The 16,938-nt window shown below is 40.4% G+C and overlaps 1 protein-coding gene across 1 annotated transcript; it reads left to right on the top strand.

The window, feature by feature from the left end:
• Positions 1-436: 436 nt before the first annotated feature.
• LOC119661665 (general odorant-binding protein 19d-like) lies at positions 437-8,103 on the top strand. Its single transcript, XM_038071101.1, has 5 exons — positions 437-591; positions 7,371-7,440; positions 7,497-7,585; positions 7,670-7,803; positions 7,866-8,103. Exons 1-5 carry the CDS (start codon positions 535-537, stop codon positions 7,939-7,941), a joined length of 426 nt encoding a protein of 141 aa, XP_037927029.1. The 5' UTR covers positions 437-534; the 3' UTR covers positions 7,942-8,103.
• Positions 8,104-16,938: the final 8,835 nt, after the last annotated feature.

Genomic DNA, 16,938 nt, shown 5'->3' with positions numbered 1-16,938 from the left:
ACCTCTAGGCGATAATACTAGAATAATGTGCATAGTTTAAAATTACTTTAAAAGCCAAAATAGTAATACACTTCTATTTTCAGAAATATAAAGGTAAGATTTATCTTTTGACTATATTGATATTATGACTATTTTTTATGTACATATACGTACCATATGTATAATAAAATTTTGAGCTTGCATCTGCCGCAGGGTCTTTTCCATCCATTTACATAGTGCACCTCCACTCAAAATCATGAATGTAGGGTTAATATATGTATCTATGTTAGTATCGTGTAACGGAAATATGACGAATCTAATTTGGGGACAAATTCACAGAATGCAAGAATCAAATTTACTCCCCCACGAGAATAATAACAGTTATTGAGTCGTTGATAGTATGTTACATTACTAGTAACTCATTGCGAGATCTTAAATTTTCAACTATAAAATAAGATTCAGTTTATAGTTTCAATGTCAGTTTCATAGTTTTACTGAATACAACTGTTCAATTGTTTTGTTGTTCTTTGTTAAATTTCAGCAGATCCTTTTAAAATGAATTGTTTCGCTAGTGTTTTTGTTATCGTTGCTGCATTGGTTGCTGTGTCTCAGGTGAACTTGATTTATTTGCAAATAGTAAAATAGATTCAGTGGGGTGAAATATTAACAACAAAAAAACCGATAAGGGATACCTTATGAAAATCGTGAACAATTGATTTTATATATGGGCGTTGTTGGCTTCTTTTCCAAATAAATTTGAATCATTTTAATTATAGGATGGTTTGGGGTTTAAAGTGATTTGTGTTTACAATTTTACATGCCCCATATTTCGTGTAATAATTTGAACTAAAAAATCTGGTTCATATTTTTAGGGGAATAGGTAGGTACAAGCTCCTATCTGTTTCGTAAAGCATCTAAATCAAGTAAGGTTATTGTGTTACTGGAGGGATATTTCCAACACACTTCGCTACTCCGATGCAAATTCGCGCTTTATGAGCAGCATACAAATATTTTTTCTTTTGTGTTTCGTACATATCCAGGACTATACCGGGCCGACTTGCTTTCCTAGGCTAAGTTAAGAAATTGTCAGGAACCTTAGCCGCACGCTTTCAGTCCTTTTAATCGGCGCATTCTGCTAACTCAAAAATCCAAGGCGAACGACGTTATAGACAGGAGGCGGCCGCAGGTTTCGACGAATCAGAAAATGTCTTCCAGAGTCAGAGAGTACACAGATTCGTTGGAGAAAATTTCCCCTAAATATTCTTGTCTAAAATCTGTGGAAGTCCAGCAGCTACACATGAAATGAAGGGCAGTTTCGTCTCCCTCACCTTGACTACATATAGGTGAAGCTTCTACTCCGACTTGTTCTATATTGTAGTTTAAGGAGCAGTCACGTGTTAAGAACCCTACTAGCATTTTCATGTTCCATTCTTTAAGCATCAAAAAAACTGCTGCTCTGGAAGTCTCGGGTTCTTCCAAAGCTTTCCACTGGCAAGAATTCAAATTCACGGCCGCATAAACCGTTTCAACTTTTCAAAGTAGACTTGGCAATGGATGGCTCTAATCCCATCGATGTGGAGCCAAATTGCTGGAAAGTTAGTCTGTCAGTCTCCTAATTGCAAGCGATATTCATGTGACTTGGGTCGCAAAACAACAACGTTTCATTTTATCGGTTAGTTTCAGCAACAACAATAATCCCATCCATCCTCCCGACTCACGTAGGTCGTGGCTAACATCACCGTGCCTTCCTTTGATCTAATTTGGGACATCTAATCCGGTGAATCCAGTGTAATTTAGGTGAATCATCCCATTTTTTAGCACCCTAAAATAGCTTCACTTCATGGTAATTGCCAACAATAGGTGTGCGACCCGCCGATTACATATGATGGGTCATACAGGCATTAACCCTGGTTCGCCAAGCTGTCGAAGGAGGTCATGACTGCTATCAAACATGCTGCTTCGTCTAATATTGTATGGTAAGCGTACGATGTTCGGAATGCTTTTAATCGATATGGGGCTGCGTTTTTGCTTCGATTTGTTTCTAGTTTCAATCCTGATGCCCAAACTAGAGCGGCTTGAAGCAATATGGAGTTTACAACTCTCAAGAGGAGCATAAAGTCACCTACATTCGGTAACATTGTTGTCAACAATGTAGCAACCCAGGAAGGTTTTGTTACTAAATTCTCAAAATCGAACCTGAATTTCAGTTTTTGGTTAATCATGACTCCTAGATATTTACCTGTTGGTTGCGAATGTATAATTTGTTCTGATTTTTAATGACCTTTGCTTTCTTCGCTTGGTGATCAAAGCTTCCTCAGTTTCGCTCGGAAACCATAGCGTCACACCAGCATCTTCTAGCCAAAATCTGATTTCGAACATTGCCTCATTTATGAAGACCTCGATCTCCTCAATACCATGTCCCACGACAGTCACTCCGATCTCGTATGCAAAGCCAATGATTGTTACTCCTTTGGGCAGTTGCAACTAAAATTGCGTAATACATTATTATCCACAGGAGACATCCGCGGAGCGATCTTTGTGGAACCCCGCAGACTGCTTTATACGTTTTACGTCCACCGTACGGATCGTAGCACAATTTCCTCTCCTGAAGCAGTCTTATGACTATGCCCACCGGGTATGTGGGTGCAGAGAGAGGGACAATTTGTTTGCGCAAGGTCTATTGGTCTTTTTTGCTTCCGTCGGAATTTTCGTTACCATGCTCGTTGCACTGACCGTATCTTGCTCGACTACAAACAAAATCCGTTCGAAAAGTTTTCCGAAACTGTTTAAAAGGCATATAGACCTATAAAATGAAGGTTTATTTGGCTTCGGGGTTTGCACAAGCTCCACTTATTCGGGAAATTCCTTTCTTTGAGGCACGCCGTAAATGTTGTCCAACCTTCGACTTGTTTTGACGGCTGCCGTCTAAGCCTGGGATTTTATTTTCGACGATCTTCTTCGCTGGTTCAAGGACTACTTCAGTCGATACTTCAGGAGTTTCATTGAGATATATCACTTGAAACTTAAGGGAAGAGAATACTAATGATATTGAATTGAATTGTTCAGTTTTACTTTTAGAGATGACTGCTTGCAGTCTTTTTCTCACTTTTTTAAATCGGTTGAACAGTTGGCTGTGCCTCCTGGTTTGAAGGTAAATTTGAGGAAGTTCTTCAATTTCGGCATTTCACAAGAATTTGGGCATACGTTTCTTGAGTACATTGCGGCATGCCGTGGAAGCTTGACATGCTTTCTGTATCTCTCCAAAAACCCATCCACATCGCCTTCTGCAGAATTATTTCCTGGAACATTTGCTTATCAAGTTTCTTGGATGTCCAACTCGCTACTGCAGTTCTCTTGACACGTTATGATAGCTTGTCTGTCACACACACTTTTCTCAGATACGATCCGACCGATTCACACGAAGTTTGGTGGGAAGGTGGGAGCTATGCATGAGCCCCCACGCATGTGTTGAATTAGATTGCTGCATGTTAAGTTCAAAAGAAGTCCCCATATATCTGAAAGAAGGGTGCAAGTATTTTTTTCACCGAATATAGTTATGTGGGTTATCGAATAAAAAAACCTGGATTAGTAGCTTTTAAAACTGATATTAGTTTTGACAGTTGCAGTATTTAGAAAGGAGAGGAGGGCGGGGGCCCGAAAAGTGACAATCACTTTAAGGACCCGTTTTCGGAAACCACCCAGCAGAAAAGTTTTAAAAAATATCTTCTGAAATAAAGTTAATAATAGTATATTTTTATATTTTAAAAATTTACTGCAAACCACCTTTAAGTTCCCCTAGACCCATAAAGAGACAATGTCAGAATCACGTCGATTTGAATATCAGGTATACTTAACGTATTGTGTATACACTACGAACTATATAGAAATGGGCCCGTCATATATCCAAATATTCCTACACAAAAAATCAACAAAACCTTTCGACTTCTTTCGTAATTAAGGGACCTGGAAACCGTGTGAAAGTGACGATGTGCATTGTCTTCAGTCCTGTCAATTCAATAACCACATCCGCTAGTTCCTAACATCTAACACTGAAAAGCTGTCGTGTGTACTGGTCCTCACATTGTGTTTTAGGCTTGTTAACCTAATAGTGCCTCCGATTTTCCTATTGAATGCCTCTACGGACTTCCTCAAGTTATTCATTGAATGTCGCACTCCATTTAAGCTTTGGAAATTTTGTCACCTTTCAGACTTCCGGCCTGTCAAATATACCATACCGCTTTGTACTTGACTTGTTTTGGATTTTTATTAACATCTTCCCTTCAAACGCGTTGAACAACTTCTTAGAAACCTAAGTCAAAGTCCACACGTCAGTATCCACCTTTTTAAAGGGTTTGTTTATAAAGCAAAACGAATGGGTTAAATATCTGTCAGTCCATCTGTGCGTTTGTCTGTCAGCCACGATTCTCTCAGAAGTGGCTGCACCGATTAACACTAAATTTAGTGAGAAGGTGGCAGCTGTGAACGCCGGCAGATACAGTAAATTACGTCTTTATACGTTGAGTTCTAGAAAAGGGGCGTACATTTTTTCTCATCGAATATAGTCATGTGGTATATCAAATGAGAGATGTCGTACGTTTTGAAACCAGTCTTCGTCATCATCATTAACGGCGCAACAACCGGTATCCGGTCTAGGCTTGCCTTAATAAGGAACTCCAGACATATATCGTTGCCTATGGACTGTGTTTCCCTTCAATCTAACCTGCACTCTGTTTCATTGGTGCTCGACTAATGGTTTAGCGCTAAACGTCAAAAAGTACCACTCTATTTGTTACTCCCTAAAAAGTTCACCCACTTCTTTCTCCTACTCTCTTAACGGGCATTCCTTATCCTGCTTGAATTCCACTCAAGACCTCGGGGTCACTTTCGACAATAAGCTCCGCTTTGACACCCATTGCCTCGATGTCATTAATCGAGCGGCAAAATTGTCAGGCTTAATACTTCGCTCCTCCTCTGATTTTGACTTCATCCAACCCTCCTTCATCATCATCATCAACGACGCAACAACCGGTATCCGGTCTAGGCTTGCCTTAATAAGGAACTCCAGAAATCCCTGTTTTGCGCCGAGGTCTACCAATTCGATGTCCCTAAAAGCTGTCTGGCGTCCTGATCTACGCCATCGCTTCATCTCAGGCAGAGTATGCCTCGTCTTCGTTTTCTACCATAGATATTGCCCTTATAGACTTTCCGAGCTGGATCATCCTCATCCATACGGATTAAGTGACCCGCCCACCGTAACCTATTGAGCCGGATTTTATCCACAACCTGACAGCCGTGGTATTGCTCATTGATTTCATGGTTATGTAGGCTACGGAATCGTCCATCCTCATGTAGGGGCCAAAAATTCTTCGGAGGGATTCTTCTCTCAAACGTGGCCAAGAGTTCGCAATTGTTCTTGCTAGGAACCTAAGTCTTCGAGAAATACATGAGGACTGGCGAGGTCTCTACATTGTCTTGTCCAGCGTTTACAGTGGAAAGGCTCCCAACAACCATGCGCGAATTTCTTCATCGTAGCTGTTGTCGGTTGTGATTTTCGACTCTAGATAGGAGAAATTATCAACGGTCTCAAAGTTGTATTCTCCTATCCTTATTGTTCCCGTTTGGCCAGGACGGTTTGATGTTGTTGGTTGGTCGGATTTCGGTGCTGACGTTGCCACTATATATTTTGTCTTGCCTTCATTGATGTGCAGCCCAAGATCTCGCGCCACCTTCTCGATATGGATGAAGGCAGTTTGTACGTGTCGGGTCGTTCTTCCCATGATGTCGATATCGTCAGCAACCAGTCTTAGTTCTGACATTTGTTGGGAAGTGTTGTGTGGGGGTCAAACATATGAAGGTAAGAAGGTATTCTCAGAAACTACCCAAACAAAAATCTGAAAAAATCATGAAGCTGCCTACGCTAGACCTCTATATACTCTCCATATTAATCTTTGCCCAAATTACGTTAATAATAGCGTAATACCATGTTTTTTTGGTGAAGTTGATTAGAAACACATCGGCAGTAATATAGACAATAGTATGAAACATGATACCTCCAAGTTTAATCAAAATCTGCCCGCCTCTCTGCCACAAGCAGTTTCCTCAGAAATGGTTACACCTATTGATATGAAATTTTGTGATAACTGTAAATGCTCATACACGCAGTGAGTTACATCATTTTCCGTTGAATTTAAACATAGGTACATACATGCGAAAGGGGGATCTATTTTATTTTTTTCACCAATTATAATCATGTGGGATATCAAATGAGAGGCCTTGATTAATACTTTCCGAATCAGGTATTAGTTTTGAAACTAGTTTCGAAACGGGGAAGTGAGAGGGACATAAAAGGGTCACTTAAATTGATGGATCAGCCAGGGTTCAGCTGTCACGTTCGAAGTTTAACTCTTGTTCTGATTGTCTTCATATCTACGCTTTTTCATGAGATTTGATTATTACTTACATTTAGATTTACTCTCTCTTTCTTCTCTTCCTTACGGAGCTCCCCACCACGGCAGGATAGGTAATCTTCATTTGCTTATACTCCCATCGTTTCCCTTCTAACAAGTTCTGTATTCGCTACCTTTGATATGGATTTAAACAAAATTTATCAAATTACTAATTTACAATATTTCTTGGTACCTGATTTAGGAGGACTTCTATTGCAGATGAGGCAGTACTTTTCAGTACTCCGCCTATAAATAGACACGTACATCTGCATGTGCGGTATTTCTATATATTTTCTACTCCTTTTGGAGAGTCAAAAGTTTATTTATTCATGGAAGAAGAGTATTTTGAAGGAACGAAAGAATATATTTTGCCAGATATTTAAAAAATATACGAATTCTCTCATAATTTTGAAGCTTTTAAAGTCAATGTTCTCTAGTTTTCCAGCAAGTTCATTATACTAAACACGGAAGATTTCGTTTGTTTGAATATTTGGTGAGGTATATTCATAGTGTGGAGGATATCCACTATTAATTACTTAAACTTTCAACAGGTGCCTTTGTGCAAAGCTCAATGGTCAATTCTAGCTCGAATACACATATTTCAGTCCTTTCAAGAATTCACTAAACGGTTGCGATTGATTGTTTAAAGTCCTAGTCTTGCTTTTGAATTATTTACTATAAGCACCGCGATTAGCCCTAACTATATTGGGCTTAAATGACCTTAAAGTTTCTCCCACTGTATGAGGGAACTATGTTGAACTTTATTCGAGTTTCGCTCAGTGCTTCGTCTTTAGCTCTCGGCTCTAGATGGTAGAATATTAATGAATGAATGATGGTGATAATTGGAAAATAAAATTAACAAACATAAAAAGTTAATTCGTGTTTAATAATGCTAAACATCTGTTATGAAATATATCTCGAAAGAAACTTCTTCTTCCATTTTAGGCAAATGTCAATGATCCGAAATTAAAGTCCATCCTTGAACAATGTATCGGTTCGGAGAAAGCTTCGCCAGGTAAATACTTTTAAATAAAAACAAACGATTGACTGACCGATTTTCTTCGACTTCAGCTGATATAGCAGCGTTGGAGGCGCGTTCATCAGACTTATCAAAAGAAGCCAAGTGCGTTATTTCTTGCGTAATGAAGAACTACAAACTTGTAAGTAAATTCACTCCTACTTTTACTAAATTTCAAAAAAATTAGCCAGCATAGATCGGGCAATATTTAAGTATCCTAAAACAGCTTTCAGACGATGGAAAAGTTAATAGAGATGTATTCATGACAGAAGCCGAAGAAATGACCAAGGGTGATGCTGGCGCGATGAAGGAAGCCGGTGAAATGTTCGAAATTTGCTCAGCTAAAACTGTCGCTGACCCGTAAGCTAATGGAAATTATCAGCATTAGATTATTTGCTTTTATCCGAAATTTCGTTTTACAGATGTGAATCTGCTTTCAATTTCGGACACTGCATGAAAACCGAAATGACTGCAAGGAATATCCCAATGGATTTCTAAGTTCCACAGCGACAATATGGAAGAAAGGTTTAGAAGAAACCATGAAATCGAAGCAAAGGATTATAAGGAAACATGAAATTGAAACCCGAATAATATGCAGTAGTTAGTTTTTAATTTAAATGTTCGTGTGATGTTAAAGCAGCAAAGAAAATGTTCACTAAATATTTGCTTTTTACTTTAAATTAGATGAGTTCATTATGCACATGTAAGTTTGCATAAGAAGTAAGTAGTAAGACTAGCCAATACACAGCACAGAAATGCGCATCCAGTTGACAAGAAGTTGCAATAGCATTGGTTAGTTCAGCCAGAGGATGAAAAGTCAACGGAACTGCCTCGAATATGATTCAAAAATCAATGTCTTATTAACTCTTTTGAGCATGTAAATTCGTGGCGAACCTAACGTAAAATTAAGAATGTCAGCAAAAACCAACTGTCGAAAAATGAGAAAAGAAAAATTTTAAGGTGAAAGGAATTGTCCAGTAGAAAATAGTTATGTGGCTGGATGTGTCTTAGTAGCTAGAGTGCAAGCCTGTTGAAGCGGAAAGTTGCGTTTAAAATTTCACAGGTGGTAGAGAGATTTATATCGTTATTGGATGCCGAGTATCAGTTGACTTAGCTGCAAGTGAGTACCCGAGTCAAATCAGGATGATAATCACGGGAGAGCGCAATGCTGAAAACATTGCGTTCTATAGATTACCGTAGGGCTTGTTATGTACCGCCATAATCTTGTATAAAGTGCTATAACACACTGCAAGACCCACATCCAATTGGATTATCACGTTACTATTATATAGTAGAAAGAGGTTAGAGATAATCACCATAGGAGAAGAGCCAGCAAAAAACTAAAGAAACCCAGTTGAAAGAAAGTTTCAAGGTGGAATGGGATATCGTAAAAAAATATCCAAAATATAACTTCCAGCCTTTATTACACAGAAGGACGCCATCAAAAAAACTATGCAATTCTGTATCAACAACTATTACACATTACTAAAGGTATGTGTTAAATGGGATAACTATCGTTCCACGTTCTATGTATATAGGATTAGTCTATCTAGAAATACCACACTTTGCAAAAGATACATTAATTTTACATTCAAAAATGAACGTGTGCTACTCCCATATACAGCACAGAAAAAACATTAGCACAGAGCATTTTCGACTTGATACAAGGTAACTGCATTCAAATTTTAAACGAAACAACAAAGGTGGATCTAGCTTTCTTAATGCGTGGAGCGATATCAAATACGGAACCATTGTTGGTAGAAACCACGTTTCCCAAATATACAAATTGATCAGCGACTTCGATATCGATTAATGCATATCCGTCCGACTGAAAACATTGATTTTGTTGGTGTTTATATGTCTGGCATTTCGGAATTCGCTTGCCACTTTTACAAATCCAGAACCATTTCGTTCATGACTCAGTGAGAAAACAATGAGATATCATCAGCGTAGTCTGAATGTTTGACGTTCAGCACATTACATCATATGTTGCTCTAATAACAGCTATCATTTTCTCTGGAATTGCCCTCTTGCGTAGGGCACTCCAAATATATATATATATAGCTGGAATCGTATTGCGCATTATGTTCGGGCTCTTCTTACTACGAAGAAGATTGAACTCGACCGGCGGAGGGATCGGACGGTAAGGGGTTCCCTGAACTAAGAACAACTCCCTTCCTCCCCTCCCCTCCCGTTCGTGAAAGTAATTTCCTGACTTGAAGGCTCCCAAAGCCGGGAGAGCGGGAGGGCTAGCCCGAAGTAATGTGTCAAACGGTTCCAGGCTAGTTCTCTGATGACAGGGAGGTGTTTAGTTGGTAGTCCGCCAGCGTACTGTTGCGGGAGTCCAACACTCTGTGCGTAAACGCATTCACCTACCCTACTCCCAAAAAAAAAATATATATATTTCCTGTTGACGCCGCCGACAGCCTTTTCCAAATCGGCGAAGAACTCATGCAGCGCGGATCTGAACTGGATACATTGCTTCGAAATGATCCGTAGGTTATTGATATGGTCAATGCAGGGGAATACACACCGAAAACCGGCCTTCAGTCAAGAGAGTTTTCGAGGTTTCCCTTAATGTGTTTCAGGATAACTGCATTATTCCATTTAAGTCTATTGATAGCCGAGATGATTTCTCTACTATCTGAGGGTGCAGTGTGTATCCGCATGTGCGGCAACTGGCCACTTCACCCACAAGTGGAGGAACTTTACCGGATGTGATACGGTTGAGAAGAGTAGCGAAGTATTTCATTCACCTTTCCAGTTGTTCATCATTGTGAAGTTCGTTATTAATATCCTTCACGAGAAGAACGGAGAAGAAAAAAGTGAAGGTTTCCTTGGAGCAAAGTTTCTGGCCAGGAATGGAGTGAATCCGATCGAATTTTGGAGCGATTACGCGCACGGTTCGAAGAAAATAAATTAGAAGTGGCCCTCCCTATTGTCCGGACTGGTATCCTTGTGATATCCATCCTTTTGGGCAAAAAAAAGAAGGGCTTGGAGGGAGACTATTTAACGATGACCCAACAGTGGAGGCGTTTGTGCGCCAGTGGAAAGTCCAAAGAAATTTAATGACGATGGGATTCAAAAACTCCCAATTCGGTGGAAAAAGTGCACTTCTTTGGCAGGAGAGTATGTAGGAGAATAAAGCACTTTTGTAAATTAAATATAATAAACAGAATAATTTTTAAAAAATCAGTTCCTTTTATATTTGATACGCCTCATCCTGCATCCTTCCCTTCTGAAATGGAAGTCTCCGTTGGTATTTAACACTGGACTATTGAAAAGTTCCTCAATCGGGGCCGGAATCTCGCCGTTACTATTCTATCCAAAACCGACTACCAGACCAAGAGAGCGCCGCCTGTGGTTACCGAAAACGTCAATTCCATACCAGATTCACGCTTACTTCCATCAAGCTTTCTGGAGTACAATACAACAGGACTGCAAGAGGGAAGGTAGTGCTCACTAGAGTCCCATCATCTAACCTTACGTCAACACAAAATGTGCAGCCTGGAAGGCTGAAACCCCTGCAAATCGTATCTTTCGTACCGTTGCCTTTTACGACAATCAGGGAATAATTTGAGCTAATTCTTTATCCTCACCTCACATGTGAGTCATAGTCTCCGTGGAGTAAGGCTGTTATACATTAATAACGAATAGAGTTGGAGGCCCCACATACTCCTTGAGACGCCAGGATACTAGACGGTCATTGAAACTTTTAGTGACTTGCCTCTCCTTCTTTCGTAAACGGGGTTGCTACAATCTTCGGCGGAGTTAAATGAATGACCCTTCCAAACCCACCCATTCGAATCCATTACGACACCTATTCAGAGTATAATTCAAGAAATTCGCATTCTTAAAAACGTTCATTTTGATAAGTAAATTCGGTATTCCCTTGTGCCACATGCAATTGAATCTACCTACCTCTGTCATTAAAAATCCTATTGACACTTGCCCAAAGTAAAAGCCGTCGAATGGCCGTAAACTAGCAAATCTTGCTAACTTCAGTGTAATCAGAAACATGGCCAACTATCCTCTCTGCCTTAACTTCCTCTCAGACTGACTGACTTTCATTTATCAATTTTTTTATATACAACTGGCTGACATATAGAAAATATGTTATAAGCTTCTAATAATGAATGTATTTTTAAAGTGGAGGATTGCTGTCGATATGCATATTTAAACCACCAGTAAAATATGCGTCATTCTCGCCCATTCGCCCCTCATTTACTGACAATCTAGCACAATCTCATCTAATAAGGGGCAGATTTTATGTCGCAAAAGGTCCTTTACGCAGTGCTTTTATGACGCCCCCTTTTTTGCTCCGAGGAATCTGAAGCCTCAGGCGTCTAAATTGATAGAAGATTCTATTGAACTTAGATAGTCTCATTGACCCATTTTGTCCAATATGATTGATCAATGACTGTCGACTGCCAACGAATTATCTGTCGTATACATAAAAACTCCTTACATCACCCAGTGTGACAATTATAGAGGTATTACGATGCTGAGTATCATCTATAAGATATTCTTCGCTACCATGTTAGGCTAGATAGCTTTATACGCTCAGAATACCATCGGCCCATTCTAGAGGCTTCACTCCAGGTATATCGGTAACAGATCGGATTTTCCTTGTGTGGTAAGGGATGAAAGAACTGTTGGAATATGGCAATCATTTGCACAATATCACATCAATACAATCGAGTTCAAAGTCCCCTATGATAGCATAGCTGGCATGAAGCTGTACACAGTCATGAGAGAATTCGGTATCCCAACCAAATGGATAAGACTGACTAGGCTGACTCTGGCCAATTTGCAAGGCTAGATAAAAGCAACAGGATCACTCTCGAGGCTATTCATTAACAACAATGGTTTAAGACAAGCGGATGGGTTATAATGCATCCATTTTAACTTGGCCCTGGAAAAAGTAATCGGTGACGCTTATGTAAACGCAAGAGGCACCATCCAGTGAGAATTCCCACTATGATTCGGAGGTTCTTTTTGGTGAGGTTTAAGCAATCCTTTGTACGCATGGGTTCGTATCCCCCAATAAGCACCCTGGACTGCTCCATCCCTGCATGCATATGAATTTGGCGGAATATTATCGACAGTTCTTCTAGAAGCTCCCGAAATGACAGAATACACAAGCGTATTGGAATATATTGGCTTTACTGATGTTTCCTTAAGGACATTGTTTTGTTGCCCGGCTTCTTAATTTTAAAATACTTGCGGATGTAACTATATTGTAAAATTAGGGTTTAAACTATTGAATTTAAAAAAAAGTAGTTTGGTTATAGCCATATAACTCCGCCGTAACCGGTCCCAAGCCTGGTTGTGAAAGGAGGAGGGACGGATAGCTTCAGTTTGAATGGCTGCGCGGCACCGCAGGGGGTAGTAGAGGAAGGTGCAGGAACTCTGCAGTCTGGGTGATTACTCACTGAGGAAGCTTTTATCACACCTGCCAGCTAGGATATAAAATGCACCACTGAAGGGAAGATTTTTAGGCCCGGTACATATAAGCGCCGGGAGTTGTCTGACTTGGTGACTGGGTCGAGCTCCCGTAACGGACAACACGGCATCGAAATTACTAGGGCGATTCGACGTCTAGGCGATACGGCGACAGGGGGAATTGCTCCACCCACTGCAGCTGTTTTGCCTCAATCTATGGGAACCACTTCAGTAGGTCCCTTGTTGCATCAGAGATTCGTCAAGCGTTTTCCGCAATTCGCGCACTTGACTGTACAGCGCAGATCAGTATCGCTTTATTTCTCGCAACGACACGATCCCCACCATCATCAGGGAACGTGTTGGATTTGAGGTCATTGCGGAAACTGGTGACCAAGAGTCGATGGGGGCAGAGGCGGCGGCATCAACAATAGAACGCTACACTGCATCCAACAATTTCAATACTCGCCCAAGCACTCTTCTCTACCATCCAGCTGAAGTTCGGCTGAGGTTCGGGACGAATCTCAAAGAGCGTGTATAGAATCCTCGGAAATGGATCCTTTGCAGAGACAAGATATTCCCAGGCTCTATAGATATCCAGCAACTCCGAGAGTTCTATCTCAAATCAATGATGAGATTGCATCTCGGCTGTGTGCTGGTAAGTTATTTCTGCAACTGCAATCACTTGTGTATTGTGGTGCAGTTACGGCTCTCAGCGTGGTCAGAAGATTCGCTTTTATGTTATTGGTTTGAGTGACCGAAGAGATTTACCATAGAAAATTCCTTTGGAACCTCGGCGGGACTCACTAAGCCAGGACATTGTTAGGGACACACTAGAGCAGAAACTTTCTCTCATATGCAGTCGGTTACGATGGTATGGGGAAAGTCATTTCAGACGAATCCCCACATAGCGTCCAGATCGTACAGTTTTCGGTGACGAAAGTGAGAGAATATTGGAGTGCCTTTGGGGGTTATGGTGGTACTGATGACCACCTTAGAAGTCTGTTGCGATTAATAGACATGTTCAGCCGTGGCATTTAGATGGAATCCAAGCCATTCGCATAGGTCATCATGAGCCGCATGTCGGACATAGCAGTAGTGACCTTCACATCAAAGGTATGTCCGACACAGGCTTTTGTAAGTTCCTAGGAATTCTGCAAGGAAACTGTGCTCCAGTTGGTGATATACAGGATGCTCCCTCGGGGGAAGAATGAAATAATCTTATTGAATGTGTTCACTATCCCTTAACTGGAACACGCATTTGGAAAATTACCGTGGGCAAAACAGATCTGAAAACCGACCAGCGGTGGATACAAACTACTATGTCAAAATGCCGAATGTACCAACCAAACTCTGTCGTAGAGCGGATAAACTAGCCTCGTGACATTGGAGGTAGGGCTTAGTTGTCGCGGTGGCACAACATCATCGACTAGTCGGATCGCTAATTTCTATAGCAAAGAACAGCTGAGTCCCTTGCATGCAGCTGTCTGTAAAGCAGTCTGTGGGTTGACTCTACTTAATTTGAAGAAGATTGAAAGCTCTGAGTGGGGTGAAGTCGGACCAAGAGCGGATCGATGAATGGATGCATGGTAAACACGAGAATTGTATTTGGCAGCCATTTGTCGATTTGTATTTGTCGAACAAATGGCTGTGTGCTGGGGAGCTCTTTGCTGAGGTGGAGGGATTCATATATACCATATGCCTGACTTGCTGTTAGTTGACAAGATGGGTGGCTCCACGTATATTATTCATGTTGCTATTCTCCATAATAACAACATTGACGAGAAATACGTGGAGAAGAAGGTGAACTATGAGCCACTGACTCGGGAAATCAAAGAAATTTGGTAGGGGGGGTAGTTGTAGTTCCCATAATATTGCCAGCTACAGGAATTGTACCTAAATCCCTCACGGCTTCCCATGATGTCCTGGGACTCTCCTACAATCTAGTTCAAACCATGTAGAAGAACACCATTCTGCATACGTGCTCGATGTTGCAAGAAGTTCTCGACGGATTCACCACCGGCCGCCGCCACCAGCCCCCTTTTAACTTTTAAGTAGGTAGGATCATCCGAGCCTAAATGCTTGGGACTTAGTGCTACCATTAGGAAAAATCCGGCATATGCTGAGATTGTGACAATTCGTAAAAAAATAAAAAGCTTGTTCCCACGCACAAAACTGGTCAACCCACTTACAGATACTTACTATCAGACTAAGTTGACAGGGTGATACTGATTTAGAAAGTGCAACAATACTTGCCTCGAGCTAGTCACTGACAATCCAAGTCAAAACAAGTAATAACAATTGGAAACAACTGCATTTTTACGCCACTGCTAACTAGACAATCATTACTGAATTATTTCCATATGTTCAATATATACAAAACAAGTTCACTTGCCACGGGCTGTATCTCTATCTGTTTCGCCAACATTCCACAATTCCCCATCTGAATTATGAATATAAACCTATGCCCGGACATATCTAAGAACATAATTTGTTCTACGTTAATTAAGACAGCCTTACTATCGAACAGATTGTCTCTGACATATTTAATTGCGAAAAACAAATCGGGAAATATCATTAGAGCAAATGAATCAATTTATTCCTATGTAACTGTCCATAAACAATTGGAGGGTTTTGCATTCCGCTTGAATGGTTGATGTTGCTGGTATTAACTTTGCAACATAATCAAGTGTTACTCCGTTGGCGAATCGGTGGCAATGCGCACATAACCTGGAGCGTAGATAGTTGCAGTAATCCAATCAAAACTTAATTATCACTGGGCTCCCTTAATGATATAATAAATTTTCCACTTGATATTTATTGTAATGCAGGAAGGTAACCAATTAATTTGGGGCCTAATAGTGTAATGTGTGCAATCAATTTCTGGAGTAATATTAAAAGCTGTGGAACTTTGAGACATGCTTCAATGTTGTTTAGAGGGGCAACCTCTCGAAAGGATTAAATTTAATTATGGGGCACAAGATTTATTTCCGGGGGAAATGTTAACCTGATTCAGTGAAAGTTTCAATATAATTAGTTTGAAATTCATGAAGGTGGATACCAAAGAAATTTATTCATAAAAGTTTATGTTTTCTAATTTTGCATACATCCTCAAGTGCAGTTTCTGCCAACTTAATAAATTTAAATGCCTTTCCACCAAAAAAGCCATAAGCGCAGCCGAAAATAAATTACGAAAAGCAAAAATCATAAACCATTAAGAAAATTTGATCAGCGTAAATTATATAAAGAAAATTAATTTGGTTTTCGAATTGATGAACAAGAGGTCTTAAAATATGTATGACTGGAAAGGTGTCCATCTATGCATCTATACAAATATTTATATTCTGTAATACAAGACAATGATTTTGCCAGTCCTCGTATATTCCTCGGGGGCTTGGGTTCTGAACAAGAAAAAAAAAGTTTTTGGACGTATTCTTGACAACCGTTGAAATAATCGTGAATCAAACCAGATTTGTCAAGAACTGCGTAACTACTGACGCAATACATGCTGCGCGGTTACTCATGGAGAACCACCGTGAAGCATCGCCTCCTTTACATTACATTTCAGGATCTAGATAAAGCGTTTGACTGTGTTGCACACAAACTCATCTGGTATGCTCTACGAGAATACTTGGTGCTAGAAGAACTCGTGCACTGGGTTCAATTGCTCTACTACGATCCGAAGAGTAAAGTTCGAAGTGTGGCGGGTGTGTCAAAACCCCTTCGTATCTCCGAGGGTGTTCATCAAGGAAGTGAGCTCTCACCACTCCCCTTTGTTCTTGCTATGGACATTGTCACAAGGGACATCCAACGTCCAGCGTCCTACACTGTTTTATGCAGATGATGTTTTCTTAGCGTCTAATATGGAAAATGATCTCGAACTACTTGTCCAAAAATGGAATGATCGCCTCATGTAATACAGTCTTAGATTGAATCTGAATAAAACTGAGTTTTTAACGACCGGTCCCCATGAATCAGGTGCAATCACTGTCAGCGGGAGTGACTTGCCAAGAACTGAGCGATTTAAATATCTCGGATCGATAGTATCAGCCG

Source organism: Hermetia illucens, chromosome 1, assembly GCF_905115235.1.
Source record: "Hermetia illucens chromosome 1, iHerIll2.2.curated.20191125, whole genome shotgun sequence".
NCBI classification, from domain to species: Eukaryota; Metazoa; Arthropoda; class Insecta; order Diptera; family Stratiomyidae; genus Hermetia; species Hermetia illucens.
Note: the sequence above shows the minus strand (reverse complement) of the source record. Positions and strands in the feature narration are given on the sequence as shown.

Bases quoted from the DNA above. Each gene is read 5' to 3' on its own strand.
- LOC119661665 (XM_038071101.1), top strand. From the start codon at position 535: ATGAATTGTTTCGCTAGTGTTTTTGTTATCGTTGCTGCATTGGTTGCT. The intron at 592-7,370 runs GTGAACTTGATT...CTTCCATTTTAG, and splicing joins CATTGGTTGCTGTGTCTCAG to GCAAATGTCAATGATCCGAA. The intron at 7,804-7,865 runs GTAAGCTAATGG...TTCGTTTTACAG, and splicing joins GCTAAAACTGTCGCTGACCC to ATGTGAATCTGCTTTCAATT.